Below are 27573 nucleotides of genomic sequence, written 5' to 3'. Positions count from 1 at the left end.
TTTAGTTAGGGGTATCAGAGTAAAGGGGCTGAATAAAAATGCATGCCACATCTTCCAGATATTTATTTGTAAACAATTTTGAAAACCATTTTTCATTTTCCTTCAACTTCACAATTATGTACCACTTTGTGGTGGTCTATCACATAATATCCCAATAAAATACATTTACATTTTTGGTTGTAATATGACAAAATAAGCAAAATTTTAAGGAGTATGAATACTTTTTCAAGGCACTGTATCACACGTTTTTCAGGCACTCCCATTTAGGTCTTTTCCAAAACATGTGACTCTGCCCCAAAAAAAGCTCATGTTCTTTTTCAAGAGGCAAGCTTCAAATAATGCTACATTCAGGTGTGAATGGGCATCACTGAATATGATGGAAATCCTACTGATGAGGGTTGAAACTTCAAAATTGCACACGTTTGAATACGGCCAAACTATACAGTAGACCTGCTGGACAAAGATGGCAGTTTGTGAACAACCATAGGACTAACAAGCCATTTTATTCCTGTTTATTTTCCAGTACAGCTGCTTCAGCATCCAATTCCCTGGTGTTCAATTGAGAGATTCGATTCCTATTTTATTCTGATGGGCACAGAACAGAACAGGAAGAAAACCGTCACGTGCAAAAGGTCCTACAGAGGTAAATGCTAGAAACCTTCCACATAATGTTGGCCTTTGGGGATAGAGGAAAAAGAAAAGAAAAAAATTCACAAAACCATCTCTGAACAATTAAAACTAGAACGGTTCTTGTTTTGTACCATGTTCTGCCATTATGGAGGCTCACATGAAGTGAAAGATGATAAACGCTTTGACCATGCAGGTAGGTGTAGAAAGATTACTGCTGAAGACCTATTGGAAAATGCTGGGAACACCTTCATATTTACTTACCAGCCTAGCTGTCACCAGTGATGTAAATGGAAAAACACAGAACAGTGCACAGTGGACATGTATTTATGGTGGACCTGAGGTTTTGTAGAGGAAGGTAACCATAACCATCACATGGTAGTGATTCAGAACAATACTGCACCGCTTGTAAGAAGGAAGCTGAAGTATAGAGGACTGTTTATTATTCACTGCTGTGGACACATCGTTTTCTGGAAAGAAATTGAGCACTTGGGCGTGCTTTGAACTTGTTGATATTACAGCCATAGGAGTTTACGGAAATACTGTACAAACCTGATATATGAAGAAACTGAAGTCTACAATACTGGAGAACTAGAGAAGCCTTAGGGCTGGTTCACACCTTGCAGTACAGCAGCTGGTCTGCAGTGCGATCCAGTTAACTCAGCACAGTGATGATGCGCTGAGCTTGGCGGATGGCATGGTTTCCGCTTCTTTAAACAAACTTTATTGAAATGTTGCAAAGTTCAATTGCTGGCCGCACGGTGCCAGGCAGTGGATTGACTCTCACCGTGCTGCACTGATAAAAAGGACCGCATGAAGTACTTTTTTCAGCACGCTGTGTCTACACACCACCGCCGTGCAGTGGTCTGAAGCGGGCACAAAGGAGACAAGGCATAGCCGGCCAATAAAGTCCCACCATATCCAGCGTGAACCAGCCCTAAGGCTACCTACCAACATGTGGTTACATACATACACCGGATTCCAGTGGCAAGTGGCAAGAATCAGTGGATTCCTGCAGCTGAGACGACAGAGCAGTGGCGGCCGCTTAGCCTGTACAAAGTAATGACAGGCTGAGAGACTCCTCACTGGTAACATGTATCTGCACAACCAGCGGTTACATGCGTTTAGGGATGATTTTTAAAGAATTTTTCTTGCACTGCTGAACATAAGTATTTGAACACCTAAGAAACAGCAAGAATTCTGGCTCTCAAAGACCTGTTACTGTGCCTTAAAAAGTCCACCTCTACTCCACTCATTATTCAAACTTCGTGGCACCTGTCTGAGCTCTATAAAGACACCTGTCCACCCCACAGTCAGTCAGACGCCAACTACTACCAAAGAACTGTCAAAAGACACCAGAGACAAAATTGTGAAACTCCACAAGGCTGGAAAGGGCTACGGGGCAATTGCCAAGCAGCTTGGTGAGAATAGATCAACTGTTGGAGCAATTGTTAGAAAATGGAAGAGGCTAAAGATGACTGTCAGTCTCCCTCGGACTGGGGCTCCATGCAAGATCTCACCTCGTAGGGTATCATTGATGATAAGAAAGGTGAGGAATCAGCCCAGAACTACAAGGGAGGAGCTGGTCACTGACATGAAGAGAGCTGGGACCACAGTTTCAAAGGTCACTGTCGGTAGAACACTACGCCGTCATGGTTTCAAATCATGCATTGGACGGGAAGGTTCCCCTGCTCAAGTCATCACATGTCCAGGCCCATCTTAAGTTTGCCAATGACCATCTGGATGATCCAGAGGAGGCATGGGAGAAAGTCATGTGGTCAGATGAGACCAAAGTAGAACTTTTGGTCTAAACTTGGGGAAGCATGGGGGTGGTAACATCATGCTTTGGGGGTGCTTTTCTGCGAAGGGGACAGGACCACTGCACTGTATTAAGGAGAGGATGAATGGGGCCATTTATTGTGAGATTTTGAGCAACAACCTCCTTCCCTCATTCAGAGCATTGAAGATGGGTCGTGGCTGGATCTTCCAACATGACAACGACCCAAAGCACACAGCCAGGATAACCAAGGAGTAGCTCCGTAAGAGGCATATCAAGGTTCTGGAGCGGCCTAGCCAAACTCCAGACCTAAATCCAATAGAACATCTTTGGAGGGAGCTGAAACTCCGTGTTGCTCAGCGACGGCCCCGAAACCTGACAGATCTAGAGGAGATCTGTATGGAGGAGTGGGCCAAAATCCCTGTTGCAGTGTGTGCAAACCTGGTCAAGAACTACAGGAAAAATTTGACCTCTGTAATTGCAAACAAAGGCTTCTGTACCAAATATTAACACTGATTTTCTCAGGTGTTCAAATACTTATGTTCAGCAGTGCAAGACAAATAAATTCTTTAAAAATCATACAATGTGATTGCCTGAATTTTTTTTTTAATTCTGTCTCTGAGTGGCAATGCACCTACAATGTGAATTTCAGACCCCTGCATGATTTCTAAGTGGGAGAACTTGCAAAATCGCAGGGTGTTCAAATACTTCTGTTCCTCGCTGTATGTGGCTCTGCCCCATACAAATTCCTGTACCTTTTTGAGCGTCAAACATCAAGCTTCATGACAGGACGCTAAGGTGTGTACAGGCACCATTGAAAACAATGGGACTCTGGATGTGTTGAAGCTGTTCGGGATGGGGGATTTTAATCACTCAGGTGTGAACTGGATCCTCGAGTTCACCTACTGCTGCAACCTAGTAGTATAGATGTCCACTAATGCAGGCCATAGATGGGTCGTTTATCGGCCGAATTTTCGTACACACGGAAAATCGCCCGATATTCACGCCGTTAGTGGGGCCAGCCCGTCTGCCGTTTTTCACGGATCTTCTCATTTATTTCTATCGGTCATGCTGGTCATGTTGGTGACAGCATTGGCAACGGCACCGACCGATTTTTCATTTATCGGCTGACAATTTGGCCGATAAACAGCCAGTCTATGGCTTGCATTAGGCTCTGTTCACACCTATGCAGTTTGCTTTTTGTGCGTTCCACAATGCTTTTCACAATTCGTTTTACATTTTGTTGACTTTTTTTTTTTTTTTTTTTTTTAACCTCTTCACGCCGGCCACACACAAATGTGCGGCCTCCCGGCGTCTGGGCCTAGACGGCAAGTGGCCGCACATTTGCGTGCAATTAACAAAAAACATATGTGCTGAGGGTGCGCACCCTGCGCGCTCCCAGCACACGTCTGGTACTCACGGAAAGGTCCCAGTCTGCTCTTTTGATCGGGACCTTTCCCAATCATGTGACCACTGTGACGACGCATCACCGCAGTCACATGATCCCTAAACCCCACCCGTCCTGGCTTCTGAAACTCTTAAAGGGCCTGGAGCCACCGATGGGAAGGGATTAAAGTGGAATTGTTTTTTTTTGCTGGGCAGAATAAAAATGAAAAACGAGGCACAAACTCACTACCATGCATTTCAGCAGATACTCAATTGAACTCTATTGTAGCAAAAACGCTGCTTTTTGAATTTAACGACTTGCCTACCAGGCACTTATACCCCCTTCCTGCCCAGGCCAATTTCCAGCTTTCAGCACTGTCACACTTTGAATGACAATTGCGCGGTCATGCAACACTTTACCCATATGACATTTTTATCATTTTTTTGAGACAGATAGAACTTTCTTTTGGTGGTATTTAATCACCTCTGGGATTTTTATTTTTTCTTAAACAAACCAAAAACCACTAAAAATTTTGAAAAAAAAAAGTTTTTTCTAAGTTTTTGTTATACAATTTTGTAAATAAGTGATTTTTCTCCTTCACCGATGTGCGCTAATGAGGCTGCAGTGATGGGCACTGATAGGTGGCACTGATGAGAAGGCACTGGTAGGTTGCACTGATGGGCATTGACAGGCATCACTGATGGGCACTGAAAGGCAGCACTGATACACGACACTGATATATGGCACTGATAGGCAGCACTGATAGACGGCACTGATGCGCACTGATAGGCGACACTGATTGGCAGCACTGATTGGCATTGATAGGTGACACTGACTGGAACTGATGGGTGACATTCAAAGGCAGCTCAGATGGGTACTGATATGTGGCATGGATGTGCACTGGTATGCACTGATATGTGGCATTGATGTGGCACTGATGGGCACTGGCACGTGGCACGGATGAGCACTGACAGCTGGCACTGAAAGACACTGACAGGTGGCAGATCTGGGGCCACACTGATCATCAGTGCCCTGATGATCTGTGTACATGTCCCCTCCGCGGAAAGCTGATTACTGGCTCTCCGTGTTTACAAGTGATCAGCTGTGATTGGACACAGCTGATCACATGACCGAGCCGACATCTTTGGCTCTTTCCGTGATCTGCTGTGTCCGAGGGACACAGTGTATCAGCGCTCCCTGAGCCGTGCATGCGCGGTGAGAATGGGAGGACGTCATATGCCGTCCTATCAGAACGAAAGAACCACCTTGCGCCCGTCATTGTACTATATGGCGGGCGGAAGGTGGTTAAAAAAGTTCCTGACCCTTTACAAAAACGCAGCAGCTCAAAAAAGCATAGATGTGAACATGTTCCATACGAAACCATGTTAAATGGACTGTAGCATGTTTCTGCAAAAAAAACTAAAAAATGCATTGGTTACCGTTCAGAAATTACGTTAATTTTAAAATGGAACGTTAAAAGCAAAAGACAATTTTCAAACGATATTTATCCATTCATCGAACGTGCAAAGAATTTTCATAAGACTTAATCTCGTCCACAAATCTACTCGTGTATGGCCAGCTTAAGACCCAGCACCAATCTTCTACACAAACCTCATCAAGTGTAGGCAGCCTCTGTGCCGATATCATGCAGGTCGTTTGCCATTCAGAGCGGAGACTCCTGTGCCACAAGAAGCTACCCTGCACTAAAAACAGAAGCCATTTTATAAAATAACACTGGGGAAACAAAAAGTAATAGGATGATACACTGTGGCCTTAAATGAAAAAACTAAATCTATTCTTATCCTCCCTTTGCTCATTGTTGTAGACAAAGAAGTATATCCAGTGTTATTTTTACATTACACTTCCCTGTTGGACATGGAAAGAAGATCTTAAAGAGGAACTAAAGGGTGAAAAATTTATAAAAAAAAAGATCGAGTGGTAAAGCGGGTGAGACTTGACTTCCTGAGGAGGTTGGTATTTTGTTTTTTTAAATAAAACTTCCAAATATATTTTTTATATTTCTTACAGAGGCTCTTCAGCCTTTTTCAAAAAAGTTAAAAGTCAGCAGCTACAAGTTTGAGTGTGTGTGTAGTGCAGTAAAAACGCAGCTCAACCATGCGTTTTTACCACACCCATCAACCGCCAGGTTAAATGAGCCCTGAGGATTTGCTCACATGGATGGTCGGGGGCAGTAAAAGAAGGTGGTTGAGCTGCTGTTTTACTGCTCACCTACACTAGGGTATGTAGCCACTCAAGGCTGTACACATTCCATGGCTGTGCTGCATCATGGCAAAAATTAGATGGCCTGTTCCTTTCAGCAGATGGTACCATAGCTGAACACATTCATTCATTCATTTATTCAAATGAATGGGGCTCAGCTACAACAGTGTGCAATGCATGTGGTTGCAGTGCTGTGGGTCAGCACTTTGAGGGTGGGCAGCGCAGTGGCTAAATGGTTAGCACTTCTGCCTGGCAGTACTAGGGTCGTTGGTTCGAATCCCAACCACGGCACCACCTGCTTGGAGTTTGCATGTTCTCCCTGTGCCTGCAAGGGTTTCCTCAGGGTACTCCAGTTTCCTCCAACACTCCAAAGACATGCTGGTAGGTGAATTTTCTCCTGTCTAAATTGGCCCTAGTATGTGTATGTATGAATGTAAGTTAGGGACCTTAGATTGTACACCCCTTGAGGGTTAGGGACTGATGTGAATGTACAATATATATGTGTAAAGCGCTGTGTAAATTGACGGCACTATATAAGTACCTGAAATAAATAAAGGAGGTGACATATCACCGCCGCACCACCTGTCAAATGCCCTCTGAAAAAAAAAAAAAAAAAAAAAAAAAAAAAAAGGAGTTCCACCATGTATCGCTTTTCAGGGGGCTGGCACTATAGCCACACATGTATACAAGTATGAACACACCATAAATATTTAATATGTGTTTGTACTTTTTCTCTTCATTTCCAACCCTAACTGGTCTCACTGAACAGTTGCAATCACACAAGTACAAACAAAGTCGAAACCTCAGAGTGTGGAATCCTGCATAAACAGCGTGAAAGTATTTGAAAGATGTATCCCTGAGGTAAAATACGACGATCAGGTCCACACTAGACCCTGCCTAGTGAGAAACTTGATTATCGTCATCGCACTTACCTCATGAGAAACCACTGCAACAAAACAAAGCACTTGTTTGTGTCACAATGACTGCAGTGGGAGATTTCATGATTCACATTCATACTTTACTTTCCATTGTTGGTAGACTAAAGACAAAACGCCTCGTGACACAACACAGACAAGACAAAGCAACCTGAACATAAAAGCTGAACACAGATTCTCATTTTAAAAATCAGGTTGTGCTAACAATCTCCAAGCCTGGTACAAAAAAACAAACAAACATTCTGTCTGCACAAGATCACTGCTAGGCCACATGGAAAACAATTGTTTTCTATATGCCCTGTGAACACCACAATGCTGGTGTGATGTATGGGTGTATAAAAATGCAGACATACTGCATTTTTCCTCAGCCCAATTGATGGTATTGTATGTCACTGAACCCCAGCGCATCAGGCTACTCTACGCTGATATGAATGAAGTGTGCAAAATGAAAATAAAGTGAACAGTGCAACGCACGTAAATATGCAGCACTTCCACCTGGCAGTACTCGGGTCGTTGGTTCAAATCCCAACCACGGCACCACCTGCCTGGAGTTTGCAAGTTCTCCCTGTGTCTGTGTGGGTTTCCTCCGGTTTCCTCACGCACTCCACAAGATATGCTGGTAGGTTAATTGGATCCTGTCTAAATTGGCCCTAGTATGTGTATGTATGAATGTAAGTTGGGGACCATAGATTGTACACCCCTTGAGGGTTAGGGACTGATGTGAATGTACGAGATAGATAGATAGACATATTTATTACAGGTACTAATATAGCGTCATCAATTTACGCAGCGCTTTACATACACACACATACAATATATATATATATACATATATACATATATATACACATATATATATACACATATATATATATATATATATATATATATATATAGATATCTGCGTAAATTGACGGCGCTATATAAATACCTGTCATAAATAATATGCATTGCACTGCTCCTTGCCAGACCTCACATAGACACTAGCCCACATTGTAAAACACGGCACTTTACCACGCTGGCTGGTGTGAACAAGCCCTTAAAGTGTTACTAAACCCAGGACCCTGCATTCACTATATCTGGTCTCCCGCAGTACACAGAACATGGAAATGCAATTATTTTAGTAAATAGAAACTGCTAAATACCTTTTCTCATCAGCAGTATATAGCAGTCTTGTGACTTCTATCAGTGTCCAGCAGAGCACTGGTTAAAGCTTGTAGGAGGAGTTTTCTTTCAGCTCTAGGAGGATGCAGAACCCCTGACCTCTGTCTGGACAGTGATGATTGGCCTTGTGCGGATTACATGTACCCTCCCCGAAAAAAACCCAACAACTATCTAGCAATACACACCAAACGGAGCATGTGGGGCTTGCCCCCAAGGCTCTTCTCTATCAGTAGATGGATTGGGGACTGTGGAAGAAGGGGAGGATCAGTGAAGAGAGGATCAAACATCCTTTTTACACAATGCATAGTGAGTATAACAATGCTTTACTGCATATACAGACTGAATTTACAGGTGTGGGTTTAGTAACACTTTAAAGGTTTTTTTTAAAGGGCTAATGTACCTTTTGATGTGTATGGCATGTATTGACCATAAAGGAGAGAGGGGTAATGGATCTGAGAGCAATCCATGTTAACTCCAAGAAGGAGAGGAGTTGGGGAACGACATTTGTGCTGGGGGAGGGGGGGGGCGGCTCTGTGCTTGGAGTGGAGATTTGTGCTAGGAGGGGGAATTTGGAGGAAGAAGAGTTAAAACCTGAGATCACTAAACATTAAAAAAGCAACGTGCACGAACACGCAAAAAAGCATGTGCTCAGAAACACCTCCTGGTGGGTACCCTGAAAATGTGCACAGTTCTAAAGGGTGCCTGGACTGAAAAAAGATGGAAAAACACTGCTTTACGCAACTCACATTCTCTGGAAAATGCACACATACAATGTCTTTCAATTCTATGATGGCATCCAGTCTGCAAGCCCTCTATTGTCAGGCTTGGAAGCCCAGCACTGTGGATCCTCCTACTGAAACATACCAGCAGTGTCCTTCGCACATTTATGTATCAGCAAAGCAGAAATAGATTTTTATTACTCATTATGCAGACTGTGAAAGAATGCTAAAGGCTACTTCTAAAAGGACATGGAACAAATTGATTACATCAGCCAGAAAGCCTGTACAGACACACACTCCTAAAATCTAAATGTCATCGGAACACTACACTGGGCTCAATGGCAATAAAGAGCTATCGTCAGGATTTCAGATCATTTTAGACCAGCCAACTCTCTTCTAAATTATTACTTGTGGTTTCCACTGTAAAATATAAAATGCAGTATGGGTCACAATATCCAGGGCCACATATTGACTGTACAACCTACATGCTCACTAAGGCCACTTTCACACTGAGAAGTTTTTCAAGCGTTTTTGCGTAAAAAAAAAAGCGCCTGAAAAGCTCAAGAAAAATGCTTCCCTATGTATGTGAATGTATATCTATTTATGTTTTCACACTGAGGTGTTGCGCTTGCGGTACGGTGTTAAAACTCCTGCTTGCAGCATCTTTGGGGAGTTATAAAAAAAAAAACTCCAAAAATGCCTATTCCCATTGAAATCAAAGGAAAGCGCCTGAAAAAACACCTTTAAAATGTCTGAAAAGCCTCTGGGAAGCGTTTTTGGTGCAGTTTTTAAGTCACATGTCCTTTTAAAAACACTCAGAAAGCACAGCAAAAATGCATAACCGTTTTTGCAGTATGACCTATCTAGCAAAAACGTATCAGCGGGAATAGGCCACTACACATTAAAGCGCGAAACTGAAGTCAAGTGTGACCTAATAACACTCATTCAGAGAAGTACAGATATGAAAACTGCACTGACAGCAATGCAAAGAACACCCACTGCTGAAAACGATAGTTGCATAGCTATCCCTGGTTTTTATACTAACCTGGAATAAGCATGCAGACAGTGAAGACAGAATGCCTGGTCTGTATTTGTATTTAAAGCTGCAGTTTGATCTGCTTATATTTTGCCTAGATAGCGAGAGCGAGAGAGAGCGACAGAGACAGAGAGCGCGCGACAGAGAGAGCGCGCGTGACAGAGAGAGCGCGCGCGACAGAGAGAGCGAGCGAGCGCGCGACAGAGAGAGAGAGAGAGCGAGCGCGCGACAGAGAGAGAGAGCGAGCGCGCGACAGAGAGAGAGAGCGAGCGCGCGAAAGAGAGAGAGAGCGAGCGCGCGAAAGAGAGAGAGAGCGAGCGCGCGACAGAGAGAGAGAGCGACAGAGAGAGAGAGCGACAGAGAGAGAGAGCGACAGAGAGGGGCAGAGAGAGAAACAGAGAGAGAGGGAAACAGAAAGAGACAGAGAGAGGGGGAGAGAGCGTGCGGCAGAGAGAGAGACAGAAAGAGAGAGAGACGCACAGAGACAGACAGAGAGAGAGAGAGAGAGAGAGAGAGAGAGAGAGAGAGAGAGAGAGAGAGAAAACACAGCGGCGCCACTCTAAGGCTCAGTTCACGCTGGCTTTGAAAGCAAGCGTTTGAGGGGCATTTTTAATGCTCCTCAAATACCTATGGAAATTATACTATGGGCAGAACACAGTGCTGTTCACATTAGCAAAACATGAAGCATTATCACATCGCGTCAAAATTGAAGCCTTGAAGAGCTGAAGCCTTTAAAACGCCTCCCATTCAAGTCTATGGTGATGATTAGAGATGAGCGAATTATTCAAAAATTCGGTTCGGCTGATTCGCCGAATTCGCTGAATAAATTTGCTTTGAGCCGAATATATTCGCTGCGAATTTAACTTATAAAAAGGGTGTTTCTAGGCTTCAGAGAGCCTTTATATTAGTGAAGAACACTGTACCTTTAATTTAAATGCCCTTGGAGTCTGCTGGGGAAGAGAAATAATACTGTCAGTCAGTATGACATGCAGATGAGTGCCGTCGATCTTAGAATCACCGCGCACTTCACTCATTTGGGCAGTCACGGGGCCAAAACCAGAGTGTGGAGCCACAGTGTGGCGGTGGAGGCAGCAGCAATGGGAGGCCATACAGCACCCTATGACAAAATGGAACCCACCAGCAGTGTGAGGAGACCTGAAAGTGGCACATGGCAGAGTGTGGCGATGGAGACAGCAGCAATGGGAGGCCGTACAGGGACCCATGACACACTCTGGACCTGGCAGCAGCATGAGGAGGCGGTACAGGGGCCCATGACAGATTAGGGGCCTGGCAGCAGCATGAGGAGGCGGTACAGGGGCCCATGGCAGAGTGGCGGAGCGTAAGCAGCTAAAATTGAAGGCCATACAGAGGCCTATGTTAAAAAGTCCCCCCAGCAGTAGCGTGGGGAGACGACTATCAAGAGTCCAATGGCAGAGTGGCGGAGCAGAAGCAGCTTCAATTGAAGGCCATACACAGGCCTAGGTTTAAAAGTCCCTCACAGTTAGTTCCAATAACGAACTCTACTCCTCCGTGCAATCTACTTACGAGACCCTGGGCAGGTCTGGGTCCAATTTGTGGTAGAGACTGGTTTTGTTCAGCCATGCTTGAGCGAGTAATAACAGGTCTGTGCTGCCCTTTGGTGTCTGGCTTAATGCGCACAACACTGAACATCCCAGCGTTTGTCAACGATTTGCCGTTAAGTGATGCAAACCCGCTGAACCACGTTCATGAGGATCCGGTACAGGGGGCCAAAAAATATTACCACCAGCCGGCGTGTATATGGATTTAACTCTTTGAACGTACAATAGTGGTTGTGAAGCAGAAAGTCAGTTTATTTAGCACAATCGGTCAATTGCAGCTTGCCGTTGGCTGGAAACTGTACGTTTATGTCACTGGAATGCACTAATCACCCAAAAAATATTACCGCCACCCGGCGTGTAAATGGATCTAACTCTTTGAACGTACAATAGTGGTTGTGAAGCAGAAAGTCAGTTTATTTAGCACAATCGGTCAATTGCAGCTTGCCGTTGGCTGGAAACTGTACGTTTCTGTCACTGGAATGCACTAATCACCCAAAAAATATTACCGCCAGCCGGCGTGTAAATGGATTTAACTCTTTGAACGTACAATAGTGGTTGTGAAGCAGAAAGTCAGTTTATTTTGCACAATCGGCAAACTGCAGCACCAACTGTGCACGACAGCCACCAAAAAAAAAAAAGGGTGTATGTCACTTTAAATTTTCGATTCTTTGATAGCTGTGGCCCTGAGTAACGATTCTGTGGCCCTGAGTAACGATTCTGTGGCCCTGAGTAACGATTCTGTGGCCCTGAGTAACGATTCTGTGGCCCTAACTCTGTCCCTTAATACACACAGGTCTGTCTCTCTTGAATGACCGTAGGCTAATGGAGAATTCTAAGATGGCCGCGATTTATAGCTCCACCATTACACAGTGCTGGCTGGCTGCTGATTGGCTAATGCGATCACATGTCATGAATGCATTATGGGTCAGCGCGCCTTGTCTGCGCGCCTTCCCAGAGATCCCCGCCCCATCTTCTCTGTCCATTTTCTCCGTCGCCACACATGTCGCCGCCATTTTTGGGAAAATTCGATTCGTGCATCCGAAGTTTGCTAATCTTCGGATTCGTCGCGAATCAAATTTTTCCAAATCTTCGGAACGAATTCCACTTCGTCATGTTCGATTCGCTCATCTCTAGTGATGATCCTCAAACGCCTGGCAAGGACTTTATCATGCTACTATTGTCTGACTTTTACTTTTATTTTACATTTTAACTTCCATAGGACCCTTATGGTCTGTTATGCTAACAGACCCTCCCGTTTTTAAGCACTTCAAGTCCGGACACTTTCACCCCCTTCCTGTCCATTCCAATTTTCAGCTTTCAGTGCTATCACACTTTGACAATTGCGCAGTCATGCAACACTGTACCCATATGAATTTTTTAGCATTTGTTTGAGACGGATAAAGCTTTTGTTGGTATTTATTCACCACTGGGATTTTTTTTTTTTGCTATATAAATGAAAGTCCAAACATTTTGATAAAGTGTTTTTCTTATAAAATTTTGCAAATAAATAAAAACCCAAAATTAGTTTATAACCAAAAATTATCATTTATTTTTAAAATTTTTTTAAATTTTTAGATTGTTATTTATGGTTTTTTTTTAACATACTGTCACCCTAGCAGTACAGTGTCACCATAATAATAAATGCTAATAAAACCCCGCTAATCATGGCAAAACACCGCTCAACGCTAACGTTACTTTACACAGGTAAGGTTACCAGCACTGTCATAATGCCCAGTGTGCATAAAGAGGACCTGTCACTAATTATTTCTATCACAAGGGATGCATGCATTTCTTGAGATAAAAATAAAAGGGATTAAAAAATGTTTTAAAGGGACAGTGCAAAAAAAAAAACCACATTAAATACATTAAAAAAAACAATTAAGACTTAAAGTGATTCTAAAAGGTTCTAATTGAAAAAAAAAAAAAAACAACAAACAAACATGTTATACTCACCTGCTCTGCGTAATGGTTTAACACAGAGCAGCCCCGATCCTCTTCTTTTTGGGTACCCTGTCGGTGATCCTGGCTCCTCCCCCTTGCCAAGTGCCCCCAATAGGAAGCCTCTTGCTATGGGGGCACTTGATCAGCCACACTCTCATGAATGGACATTGTCCATGCACACACAAAGTGCGGCTTGGCCCCACCACCACCTGCTGCTGCATGAGCCAATGAGGAGAGTCGCTTCTCTCATACACAATGCTGGATTGAGAAAGGGCTCAGGTAAGTATAAGGGGAGCAACAGAAAAGGGAACAGGTGCAAAACCTAAGGAGCAAAGGCAACAAAATTGGAGAAGGATTATTACACATACACATCAGCTGATACAATAAACAATCCGGTGCAATGCTCCCAAAAGTAGTCCAATCCAGAAGGATGGCTGGGCTGGTTTACACTATAAAAACGCAGTCCAGATGTGTTCCGGATGCATATTTTTATGCCGTTTTTAGTGCTTTCTTTAAGTGTTCCAATGCATTTTTTATGCATTCCAGCTCATTTTTTCCCCCCTCACTTTCTTCAATTTAAATAGGGACATGTGCGTTCCAGAGTGTTTTTGGAACGTTTTTGTGCGTTCCAGTGCATTTATGATGCGTTTTTCCGCATTCCAGTACAGTTCTGTGCCAAAAAAAGCAGCATGTCCTATTTTTTTTATCTGCAACTGGAACGCACTGGAACTGCAAGCACTGATGTAAACTATGACATTGACAACCGTATAACCTACTTTCTGTGCGTTTTGGATGCAGAAAAAAAGCAACTGAAATGCATGTAGTGTGAACTGACCCTTACAGTTCAACTGGGGAAGTGCAGGGAGCTAAATCAAATAAAGGAGGTGCACATACAGTTCTGAACCCCATGAGAGTAGTCTATGGCAGTGCAGGTAACAAGGTCCACATAACTTCGGGCAGACTTTTCTGGACAGAAGCGTCTCCCAGGGATAGCATGTAAAGGTAAAAGAAAAGGCGCCTCTATGTGTAGATGTAACACTTCCTTTATTGCACAGAAATTAAAACCCTTACAAGATGAAGGTGGATAAAAGGTACATCAAGTCTGTCATGGGAGGTAGACGTCCCGGTGTAGCAGTCTGTGTGTTACCACCGTAGGTGCTGGGCACCACAATGGGTTATTCTGAGCTTGTGGCTAGGAGAAAGATGGAACCCAGAAGTCAGTGTTGAGGCGCACGTGGAATGCATGGCAGTATGATGACGTCACCGGGTCAGGAAACGCATCGCACCACAACGCCCGGTGACGTCATCATGCCGCCATGCATACCTTATTTGCAATAAAGGAAATGTTACATCTACACTTCAAGTATAAGGGGAGGGCTGGGGGGTGCTGCACCCAGACATTTTTTTTTTTTTTCTTAACTTTAAGCCAAAACTAAAGATGGGTGAACAGGAAGGATTTTTAATGCAGAAGAGACAAGATTTGTTTCTTCTGCATTAAAGTTACTTACCTGCCTGTCCACCCCCGTACAGTGAGCCATGCATGCGCAGACCACTGTATAAATCCGGCCATGCCGAATCGGACTGAACCAATGACTGAACCGCCTGGCCAATGACGATCGCTGGCGATTGAGACCTGGAAGTGGACTGCCTGAACATGTCAGTAGCCGGGGGGGGGGGGGGGGGAAGCTTGGAAATGCTGCATTGCTAGAGCTGAGGGGAGTATAGTTCCACTTTCAGACATATACTGCATTAAAGTGTTACTAAACCCAGGACCCTGCATTCACTATATCTGGTCTCCCACGGTACACAGAACATGGAAGTGCAATTATTTTAGTAAATATACACTGCTAAATACCTTTTCTCATCAGCAGTTAGAACAGTCTTGTTACTTCAGCAGAGCACTGGTTAAAGTTTGCAGGAGTTTTCTTTGTGCTCTAGGAGGATGCAAAACCCCTGACCTCTGCCTGGACAGTGCTGATTGGCCCTGTTCTGATCACATGCACTCTCTCAAGAAGAAAAAAAAAAAACCTCTCTAGCAATACACACCAAACTGAGCATGTGCACGCCTACAGTTCAGTCTGGAGATAAGTGGTTGTCACTTGAAAAAGGGGAGGAACAGAGAAGAAAGGATCAAACAGCCTTTTTACACAATACAGAGGATTAACCCCTTAGGTTCCACAGTGAGTATAACAAGCATGCTTTACTGCATATACAGACTGATTTTACTGTTGTGGGTTTAGTAACACTTTAAGGTAAGTAACCTTGTGCCTCTAGAACCACTTTTAGTGCAATCAGTGGGTCAGTTCTGGTGACACATTGCTGGTGACTTGCCTTTCATATCGGAATTTTGCTGAGGTGCAATGTGGCCTAATCAAAAGAGATGTCAGTTTATAAAAAGGTTTCCAAACACCCAGGCCTTCACCAGTCCACAAATGGAATAATGCAACACTGTTGTTGCTCTCCCTCTGTAGATACCCTACAAATTTATTTATTTCAGGTTCTTATAAAGCACCGTCAATTTACGCAGCACTTTACATACATATACATACATACATACATACAGTATATTCACACCAGTCCCTACCCGCAAGGGACGTACAATCTAAGGTCCCTAACCTACATTCATACATACACATACTAGGGACAATTTAGAAAGGAGCCAATTCACCTACTAGCATGTCTTTGGAGTGTAGGAGGAAACTGGAGTTCCCAGAGGAAACCCACGCAGGCACAGGGAGAACATGCAAACTCCAGGCAGGTGGTGCCATGGTTGGGATTCGACCCGACAACCCTGGAACTGCCAGGTGGAAGTGCTGACCATTTAGCCACTGTGCTGACCACATATCAGTGCAAGGGCACACCGCATCACCATAGACAGGTAACCATCCTTCTATACTGTATGTCTGACACTTGATAGCACCTCAGTTGAATTGATCATGGGAGGTTACAGTGGAATAGAAAAACTTGCCAGCTGTCTCATATTTGCTAAACAACATCTGGGTGTTCGGAAGTACTGATAATTCTGTGTGGATTGATGAACCCAAGGTTTGCAGAGCAGCTTGTAATCATGGACGGACTAATTAGTTCCAAGATGTATCAGGACATTTTACAACTATCACAGCATCTGTCTGGGAGCTAAAGTTTAAATAAACGGTTGGGTCAACATGGATCCAACACAGAAGTCTTCGTTAACAGTGGCTCCAAAAGAACAAACAAAAAAGTGGAGCAGCTGAACATAGTAACCAGATTCTTAGTTTAGGTTCACACCTATGCATTTTCCACTGCGTTTTGTGGAAACGCACAGCAGTCCATTAAGGCTAAGTTCACACCTATGCAGTTTGTGTTTGATCCATTTCTGCAGTGTGTTTTGCGTTTTTTTGCACATGCGTTTGACGCGGTTTGATTTTTTTTTTTACTTGTTGCTGGGCAGATTAAACCGCAAAATGCATCAAAAACACGTAAAAACGCACCGCATGCTTTTCTGCAGCGTCTCCATTGAAGTCTATAGAACCAAAGACGCAATATTTTGCTTTTATAAAAGTCCTTTACCCTTTCCAAAAAACACACCGGGTGAAAACGCTGAGATGTGAGCCTGTCCCATAGGAAACCATGTTAAATGGACTGCTGTGCGTTTATGCAAAACGCAGCAGAAAACGCATAGGTGTAAACCTGGACTTAACATGATTTCCTATGGTACAGGTTCACATCTCAGCAGTTTCACCAGTGCATTTTTTGGAAAGGGTCAGGGACTTTTTTTTAAACGCAAAATTTAGCGTTTTTGGTTCTACAGACGTCAATGGAGACGCTGCAGAAAAGCATGTAGTGCGTTTTTGATGCGGTCTAACCCCTTGATGCCGACGTAACACAAATATGAGGCCTCGCAGAACTGGGCTTTTTTCCGTGGGGCCGCATATTTATATACCTGTCTTTCTGCTGAGAGCGTGCCGCACGGCGAGCTCCCAGCACAAAGACTGTGGTGTCGCAGATAGCCCTGAGTCCGACTCCCGATTTAACAATCGGAACAATCGGGACAATCGGGACCCGGGACTCCCGATTTAACAATCGGGACTCCCGATTTAACAATCGGGACCCCCGATTTAACAATCGGGACCCCCGATTTAACAATCGGGACCCCCGATTTAACAATTGGGACCCGGGACTCCCGATTCCAGATCACATGATCGCTGTGATAGCCTCCGATTGGCTATCACATTTATCAGACACTGTACAGCCCGGCCCCCTTACATTGTATCTCTCTAACTCCTGGCATAGAGAGAAAAAAAAATGTTTGTTAAAAAAGATAAATATTAAAAAACAAAAGAAAAAATAAAGAAAGAATGCCTAGATCAAGGTTTGATCTAGTTCAGTGCAAGGGTAAGTGTTTGGGTCAAGATCAGGGTCAAAGGTCAGGATAAAAAAAAATAAAAAATAAAAAAATTTGGTGTCAGTGTGTTTTAGGTAATAGAAAACAAAAAAAACAAAAAACAAAATGCGCACTATTGTTTCTGGGCTGCACTACGGGTACAAACAACAAATAACATACACATACTGTATATGGTATCGCTGCGATCGTCAAAAGCTGGACAATTTATTTTGGGTTGTTCTTTGGTGGTAGGTTATGGTAGTAACAAGAAACACAGCTAAATAAAAAAAATATTTTTTTTTTACTATTTTGGGCCAGTTTTCCTTTGATAATAACAATAAATAATAAAAAAAAAAAAAAAAAAAAAAAAAAAAAAAGGTATTCACCTGGATGTACAAAGTAGTTGTGATGACATGTACGGTTTTACTAACACATGTCAACGTTGCAAAATTGTGCTTAGGCATTTAGATTTGTTTTACCCTTAGGTGTGAAGGGGTTAATCTGCCCAGCAACAAGAAAAAAAAAATGAAAAATGCATAAAAAATGTGGCAAAACCGCAAACTACATGCTTTTCTGCAGTCTCCATAAAAGTCTATAGAACATAAAATGCAACGTTTTGCATTTATAAAAGTCCCGGACCCTTTCCAAAAAACGTACCGGGTAAAGACGCAGAGACGTGAACCTGACCCATAGGAAATCATGTTAAATGGACTGCTGTGCGTTTCCATAAAACACAGCAGAAAATGCATAGGTGTGAACCTAGACTTAACTAGGAAATCATGTTAAGTCTAGGTTCACACCTATGCGTTTTCTGCTGTGTTTTATGGAAATGCACAGCAGTCCATTTAACATGGTTTCCTATGGGACACGGTCACATCACTGCGTTTTCCCCGGTGCGTTTTTTAGAAAGGGACTTTTTTAAATGTAAAACGTTGCGTTTTTGGTTCAAAAGACTTCAATAGAGACACTGCAGAAATGCATTTGACACGTTTTTGATGCACAAAAACGCAAAGCAAAAGGCACTGCAGAAACAGATCAAACGCAAACTGCATTGGTGGGAACCTCGCCTTAAGCTTGTTGAAAATCAAAGCTTGAAATGGATTGGTTGCCATGCACAGCTGCTCTTCTGATTCTGTCTGCTCCAGTCTCTATAAACTCCCTTACCAGATTAGATTCCTGACCTCAGTGCTCTGATAGGTTGTGAAACAGGCAGTTCAAGTAGAACATCCTGAATATACACATGAACTGAAACAACTCTCAAGTCTACGGCAATACAGAAGCCACTTGAATCAGGCCAAATGCAGGGAGCCTGCAGGTCAAGTGCACATGCAATGAATCCTGAATGATCTCAGCAGCGTCTCAAACCAATGGCAAAAGCATGCTGCATTGACCATCAAAAGCCATGGCCACAGGCCCTACAGAAAATCTGCTCACAAATCCTCCTCCAAATTACCATACCAATCTGATTGCATCTACATTATTATACAGGATTTATATAGCGCCAACAGTTTGCTCAGCGCTTTACAATATAAAAGGAGACAATACAGCAACAATACAGTTCAATACAAGAGGGATAGGAGGGCCTGATCCTGGGAGCTTACAATCTAAGAGTATTATTATACAGGATTTATATAGCACCAACAGTTTGCTCAGCGCTTTACAATATAAAGGGAGACAATACAGCAACAATACAGTTCAATACAAGAGGGATAGGAGGGCCTGATCCTGGGAGCTTACAATCTAAGAGGGAGGGATAAAAGGGTGTATTTATGAAAAAACCTGCATGTACATTTGTTCTCTGCAAACAGGAACTAAACTGAATGTTACTAGGCAATTTTCTCTCCAGGTCAAAGGTTATTAATATTATAGAGTGATTTAGGAACATAATGCTTTTTGGCTACTAGATAGAGCTGATGATCAAAGGGAAATAGATACTTATTTTATTATGATCCTTCTAGTGGCCATAATGTGGTATTTTTCTGATTTACACGATCTTTAACAAATTAATAAAATTCAACCTGGAAAGGAAAATATTATTATTATTATTATTATTATGCAGGATTTATATAGCGCCAACAGTTTGCACAGTGCTTTAAAAAAATGAAGGTAGACATTAGTTACAATACAATTTGGTACAAGAGGAAACAGAGGGCCCTGATTGTTAGAGCTTACAATCTAGGAGGAAGGGTTGAGTGATACAAAAGGTGATAGCTGTGGGGGGATGAGCTGATGGAGGAAATAAAAGGCAGATTACTAGATAGAAGCATGATAGGCTTCTTTAAAGAGAAAGGTTTTCAGGGATCGTCTAAAGGTGGATAGATTAGGAGATAGCCAGACAGACTGGGGTAAGGAGTGCCATAGGATGGGAGAAGTTCGAGAGAAGTCCTGGAGGCGAGCATGGGAGGAGGGGACAGGGGAACTAGAGAGCAGGAGGGTCAAAGAGAGCGGTTTACTTGATATTTTGAATCCAGGTTGATGATGTAGCTGGAGGCAGAGGTGTGGATGGTTTTGTAAGTTTTTAGTATTTTGAATTTTATTCGTTAAGCCAGTGGAGGGATTGGCAGACAGGGGTAGCAGACACTGAACAGTTGGTAAGGTGGATGAGCCTGGCAGCAGTATTCATGATGGACTGGAGGGGGGAAATAGCCCAATATCATCTGATTTTGCTTCTATTTGTGTTTTGATCCATTCAGCGGGCCCACACAGATTCACACTCTAGGATGGTCTGTGTAGCCAGTGCCTGTCACTGATCTCAATAGGTTACCTGCACACCCCTACATGAACACCTATGCTTCCCAGGCGGCTGAAGACATCCCTTTGCACGGGCGTATGAACTGGTATTCCTGTGTGAATGAGGCCTCAGATGAAGATCAGATCACAATCATTGATGTAAAACTCCAGAACCCGCTTGAAGAGATCAGCAGTGTTTTCTTCTGACCCCAGAACCCACCAATCGGACCTCTTCAAGAGAGATCTGAGTCACCAGACCCAGCAGTGACATTGTGACTGGGGACCCTGGCAAGTGTCACTGCTGACAGAACCCACCAATCGGACCTCTTCATGAGAGATCTGAGGTCACCAGACCCAGCAGTGACATTGTGACTGGGGACCCTGGCAAGTGTCACTGCTGACAGAACCCACCAATCGGACCTCTTCATGAGAGATCTGAGTCACCAGACCCAGCAATGACATTGTGACTGGGGACCCTGGCAAGTGTCACTGCTGCCAGGTTTATGGCTAGAGATGAGCTCAGGCATCAACATGAAATTTGGGCATGTGTCTATAAAAGGGCACTGATGTCACCAGCACCCCGCCCCTTTGTTTACATGTGCTGCGGGGCGGAGAATGACCTGGCCTGCAGCTGATTGGACTAGAAAATAGTGTGACTTAAATATTGTAATAGAGTCTGAGCTCATCTCCGTTGATGACCTACATTTCATGTGATAAAGAGAATAGTAACAAATCCCAATCATCCTGATTCATTCCATGACGTTTAAGATGTTTCGCTGCTTCTGCAAAACGTCTTCAGCTTTACAGATCAAAGCAAACTGAAGGAGACTAATGGCTCCTACATATACCATGGCCTGGATAGAAATGACAACCTTCACAAATATCTGTGATAATGGGGTCATCAACACATAGCTGAACAAAAACAGAAAACCTGATGATGTAGCACTTGGAATTACATATACGTCCTACTCCAAAACCACTAAGACGGCCACACGTTACAATGTGATTGTACAATTTCCACTACCTAGCTACTATGTACCAGGGCCAATCTAAAGAGGCCAGTCAATTTATATCCAATCAGATAGTCCCTAGTAAATCCAAAGCGTATTGTAAAAGGTTTACCGACCCCTTATCAGAGACATGCCCTGACATCCGCAGGACGCAACACTAAAGAAAAAAATGACATTTACTAGGACTGGTGACACACTGAGTTATCACCCACTTTCTCCCCAACAGTGTCACCCTAATCTAAAGCTGGCCAAACACTGTAAGATTTCATTTTTCAAATCGAACGATGTTATTATTATTATACAGGATTTATATAGCGCCAACAGTTTGCTCAGCACTTTACAATATAAAGGGAGACAATACAGCAACTATACAGTTCAATACAAGAGGGAGAGGAGGACCCTGCTCCTTGGAGCTTACAATCTAGGATGCGGACATGGCCACCCACTGATCGAATGTCACCAGGAACCAGCTGAAATTCTTCAGGATACGACTGGCTTACTACACACTCAGCAGCCCCACTACTGATGAATAACATGGCAAATGCAGCTTGAAGAACCTTCTTGACACCATACTTCATCCCACACAGGGGCCCCTAAAGACTTAAAAGCGGAACTTCACCCAAAAACGGAGGTTCCACTTTTCTTCCTCCTCCCCCCTCTTCTACCATATTTGGATTCTTATTTTCTTTATTGGGATCGGGTACTTAGATTTGACATGTACCCACTCCCACTTCTGCGACTGGAGCACAAGTTTGGCCCCTCCCTGCTTGCAACATCTTGGCACTTGTCACAGGTCTCCGGAGGATGCAGGACCATTCAGATAGTGCACTGTGGCTTGCACATGCGCAGTGGGGAGCTGGCTGTGAAGACGTAGGAAGTCACAACCAGCTTCCCCCAGTTACTAAGGAGGAGTTAGGGACCCAAAGACCAATGAAGAAGCAGCCCGGTGAAGACAGCGCTGGATCCTTGGACAGGTAAGTGTCTTTTTATTAAGTCAGCAGCTACAGTTGTTCTAGCTGTTAACTTTTCATTTTTGGAAGCCTGTCTGAAGCTCTTCTATAAACACAGATCTAGCGTGTGCTCTAACCTTAAGGTGGTTGTAAAACCTCACATGTACCCAGTGAAGTGACCGGCCTCAGCTGATACACAGAGATGAAACCAATCCTCCCATATATGTTGTACCTGTTTATCTGCAGTCTACTCTTCTCTACATCCATGCAAAGTGCAGAATTTTAAAGCTTGTCTGGAAGTTTGAAAAAAAGGGGGCAGAGAGCTGAAATTAAATACTGCAGAGTTCAATAAGGAGAGTTCTGAGAGCTGATTGGAAAGAAAGGACACACCCCTTCATACAACACACAGGAACAGAGCTGAGGCTGTCAATCTGCTGGAGGTCCCTTCCCTGTCACCATTTTTCTGTTGGTGTCATGAAAACTTGTCAGAAGTGATTCATGCTGATAGAAAAGGAACGAGTCAGCAGACAGAAATGCCACTTAGGGGGTTAGTTACTAAAACTGGAGCATGCAAAATCTGATGCAGCTCTGCATCGACACCAATCAACTTCCAGGTTTTATTGACAAAGCTTAGCCGTTTCGGTGCCGCCCTATATCAGCAATACTGCTACAGGGCAGAATGGGTGCGCAAAAAAAACCAAAACACACACACACACACACACACACATATATACATACACACACACACTAGATTTTGCAGTCCCGGGTAGGGGGTGCGTGCACATGCCCTACATATGCCGCCATTCACGGTCTCGGACTGTCAATCACTGGGACCCGGTCAGTGATTCCCCGCTGGCACCCGGCGATCTCCGAGGATTTCTGATGGAGGAGAGACCTATATGTAAACAATACAGATCTCTCCCTTGTCAGCTCCTGCACACTGCTTTGTATGGCTCTGCATAGCAGAGCCATACAAAGCAGTGTGCTTACAGTGAAACACACACAGTCCCCATAGTAAAACAGCACACAGTTAATTCTTTGATCGTCTCATATATTAACCCCTTCCTGCCCAGTGCCATTAGTACAGTGTCAGTGCTTTTAATTAGCACTGATCACTGTATTGGTGTCACCGGGGATGTCAGTGACACCAAGTTATTTCCCTCCAGTGTCAGAATGCTCGCCACAATCCCGCTGATCGCCGCCACTACTAGTGGAAAATAAAAAAAAATCCCAGTATATATACCGTCATTTGTAAATGCTATAACTTTCATTTAAACCAATTAATTTACACGTACTGGGATTTTTTTCAGCAAGGACATCTAGCAGAATACATTTTGGCCTAAATTTATGACAAAATTAGATTTTTTAAAAAAAAAAATTTTTATTGGACATGTTTAATAGCAAAAAGTCAAAAATATTGTTTTTTCCCAGAATTGCTGGTCTTTTTTTTGTTTATAAACGCACAACATTAAAACCACAGAGGCGATCAAATACCACCAAATGAAAGCTCTATTTTTGGGAAAGAAAGGACGTAAATTTCATTTGTGTGCAGCATTGCATGACCGCGCAATTGGCAGTTAAAGTAACGCAGTTTCGTATCCAGGGGCAGACTGACCATTTGGAAACTCGGGCACTGCCCGAGGGCCCGGGGTCAGTAGGGGGCCCAAATGGGATGCCCCTGGTACCTGTTTCATAGGCTTTTTTGAGTTTGAGCAAGGACACAGGGGCCCCATGATCCCCTATTGCCTGGGGGCCACATGAGTTGTCAGTCCGCCCCTGGTTGTATCGCAAAAAATGGCCTGGTCAGGAAGGGGGGTAAATCCACTGGAGGGCAGGTGGTTAAGGCTGCTTTCACACCAATCCATTTGTGTTAAATAATAGCAGAAGAAAAATGGGGGAGCAGTGTTGTCATGCTAGGCTGCTCTCCTGATAAAGACTACAACCCCCTCCAATCTTCATAACAAAGCACAAGGTTTTGTAGTTCACACAAACTAGGTGAGAAAACTGAGAACATTTGTGATGACATTACAGTACAAAGAAATTCTAAGGACTCTTATGGCAGGATCTACAATCATTTTTCAGTACTTGCAGCCAGCATTGCTCCAGAAATATTCTTCAGAGATTCAGATAACATGATCAGATCTATAAATCATCAATAAGATATGTACTTTGTTATTGGTTGATTTCGAGCAAAACTGAACTAAGTCATCAAAACTATCCTGAATGGATGGAAAAGCCAATTGTGCTAAAGTAGATCATTTGATGTGATCATTTCGAACTCCCAACCGGATAGTAAATCTATTAAAAATACAATTGTATATATAGAGTCGTTTCATGTGTGGTCGTCAAAGATTGGAAAGTGTCAATACAGGACGTTGATTTGATGGTTCTGTCACTGATGGGTTGGACAAGGTGTCATGTCTCACACACACTGACAGCCCCAGTTCATCAGACATAACCTGACCCTGATCACCTACAGCTGAGATTTCTTTACTGCTCACAGGACCTTCTCTAGGACCCCATTCAGAGGTACAATGATGGGACACACATTCTGATCAGGTAATGGTGGCCACACATATTATCAAACATTTCTTCACAGAATCAGGTCATATGGTGGATCTATGTATTATCAATGAAATGTCACTGACCAATTTATTTTTTATTATTGTGATCAGTGTGGATGGAAATCTGATTAGAGGAAAGAAGATAATGTGATATGATTGCTTAATCATACAATATACAATCTGATTGTACAATCTCATTTAGATCAAACTATATAGTGTAAGTCTGGCCATAGACGGGTCGTTTATTGGCCGAACAAAAAAATCGGTTGTTGCTGGCAGTAATGCTGCCACCAATGTCCACGAAAAATGGCCTTTTGTACAGGTCAGCTTTGGATGCAATTACCTTTTTCTTGATTGGCTACAGATCGATTGTACAGATTAGTTAGGCCTTCATATTACACAATTTAGTCAGATCTAAAGCTAATTGTACAGAGATTGTATGGTTAGATTGTGATCTGTATAGTGAGCTTAAAGCAGAGCTCTGCCCAAAACGGGAAGTTCCACTTTAAGCCTTTGTCCGCCGCTCCCCAATAAGGATTAGCACCTTTGGGGAGTGGGTACCCGAATTTGACAGGTACTCGCTCCCACTTCTGCTGCGATCACCTAGGCGATCGGAAGCGGACGGTGTCCTCGCCCCCTCCCGCCTCGAGTCTTCTGGGACACGTAACAGGTCCCAGAAGACTACGGGGCCATACACAAAGCGCAGCGCTTCTCGCGCCGTGGGTTCGCCGCAAGCTGTCACAGCCGGGTGCCACACTGAAGATGCCGGCGCCAGGGAGAGGAGACGGCTGGTGAAACCAGAGGTGGTGAAGACACAAGAGCGAGGGACAGGTAAGTGTCTATATTTTAACAGTCAGCAGATACAGTTTTTGTAACTGCTGACTTTTTTTGTTTATTCAACTGGAACTCGCTTTAACGATGCCCACAAACACACTTCAATCCTATTATCGGATCAAATTTATCAAAAACAAACAAAAACCCATAACTTCCCTTCCCAAAGATTCAGATCAAATTTGACCAAATGGAGTCGTTTCGGCCGGGGCAGACAATATCAATTGATAAGATTGTTTTGCAGCAGTGACATACTTTATTCAGGAATACGATCGTATTTTGATCAATCAGATTATGAGATGACGGGGGGGGGGGAGGGGGGAACAGAGATGTGATCGATAACTTATAATTATAAGTTAGGACTGTATCTCAGCTGTCAATGGAAATTCACTCCCCTACGTGCCATATTGATCAAATGAGTTGTCGATTATAGATCGATCGAGAGAATGTTTGATCGGAAGGGAAAGTGATCATTTATCAAAGTGTCTATGGCCATCATAAGTGTATGGGGCATGGAAGGATCTTTTGGTATTTCCGATCGCAGAGTAAGTGTATGGACACTGTGATCGTCTGTAGAATCGTCAGGTGTATGTCCTGTATAAGTGGCACAGTGATGTGACAGCTCGGTCCTGGCATTGATCGTCTGTAGAATCGTCAGGTGTATGTCCTGTAGAAGTGGCACAGTGATGTGACAGCTCGGTCCTGGCATTGATCGTCTGTAGAATCGTCAGGTGTATGTCCTGTAGAAGTGGCACAGTGATGTGACAGCTCGGTCCTGGCATTGATCAGTCCCCACTAGTGACACAGATTTCACACACAGCCCGCCCTCCCTCCATCCACAGAGACAGCTGACAGTCCCCAGGCCACAGACGTGTCCCGGTGCTCCTGCACTCACCGTCTCCCGTCCACATCGCTCTTCAGCAGGAAGCCGTACTTGTCGGTCCTCCTCTCCACGGTGAAGCCGTTGATCTCGGAGTCCGAGCCGACAGACTCGAGTTCCGGATCGCTGAGAGTCTCCCTGGTACCACGAAGACTGGAGGAGGGAGACACACTGCCCTCCTTGGGGCTCCGCGCCATCCCGGCTCCCCTCCACCACTTCAACACCACGGAACCATCACCTCTCCCCGGCCCCTCCGCACCTCTCGGCTCCGATCTCCCTACAGCTGCAGCAGCAGGCACCTCCTGGGGCCTCTCTAACTGCCCTCCCTCGTTTCCCCTCAACCAATCAGCGCTCAGCGTGCAACACATACAGCCAATGCCTACGGGCGGCCGGTCCCGGCGAACCAATCAGACCCGAGAATGCTCTGTCAATCAACTCAGTCTCCCGCAACACACAACATTAATCATCTTCCATCCCATCTTCTCAGTCGGCCAATCATGGGACGCCGTGACCGGTTTCAACCAATCGCCGTTTAGAGTCCTTGGAGTCGAGTTGTCAATCCGCCTGACGTTTCCCAGCCAGGCAGCAGCGCTCCAACAGAGCCCTGTAAACATTCTTGTGCTGTCACTTGTTGTAGGCCCGCCCACAGAACGATCCGTCAACGCTGGCCCCTCCCAGCTCCTGGATCCTGTCAGACTAGCTGGGAACTTGCTTGGAATAACAACTCTTGATGGACCATGTACTGCATTTATATCATCACCAGATCATCACTGCACGAGTTCCTTTTGCGGCCTTTTTTCTGTTGTGCCAAAGCCTGGTTTTCCAACCCCCCACTCTGAACTTCAGAACTGCACTCCCT

General features: G+C 44.0%; 1 protein-coding gene across 1 annotated transcript in view; it reads right to left on the bottom strand.

The window, feature by feature from the left end:
- The window catches only part of TBC1D10A (TBC1 domain family member 10A), a 92793-nt gene extending 65754 nt beyond the window's left edge, over positions 1-27039 (bottom strand). Inside the window, exon 1 of the mRNA XM_089652222.1 lies at positions 26730-27039. Within this exon, the coding sequence (XP_089508348.1) occupies positions 26730-26911 (182 nt within the window). The 5' untranslated portion in view covers positions 26912-27039. The remainder of the gene's footprint in view (positions 1-26729) is intronic.
- Between the last annotated feature and the right edge of the window lie 534 nt (positions 27040-27573).

The sequence above is a fragment of the Staurois parvus genome, unplaced genomic scaffold (genome assembly GCF_062004578.1).
Source record: "Staurois parvus isolate SC_StPar_1 unplaced genomic scaffold, SC_StPar_1.0 ptg000673l, whole genome shotgun sequence".
In the NCBI taxonomy this organism is placed as follows: Eukaryota; Metazoa; Chordata; class Amphibia; order Anura; family Ranidae; genus Staurois; species Staurois parvus.
Note: the sequence above shows the minus strand (reverse complement) of the source record. Positions and strands in the feature narration are given on the sequence as shown.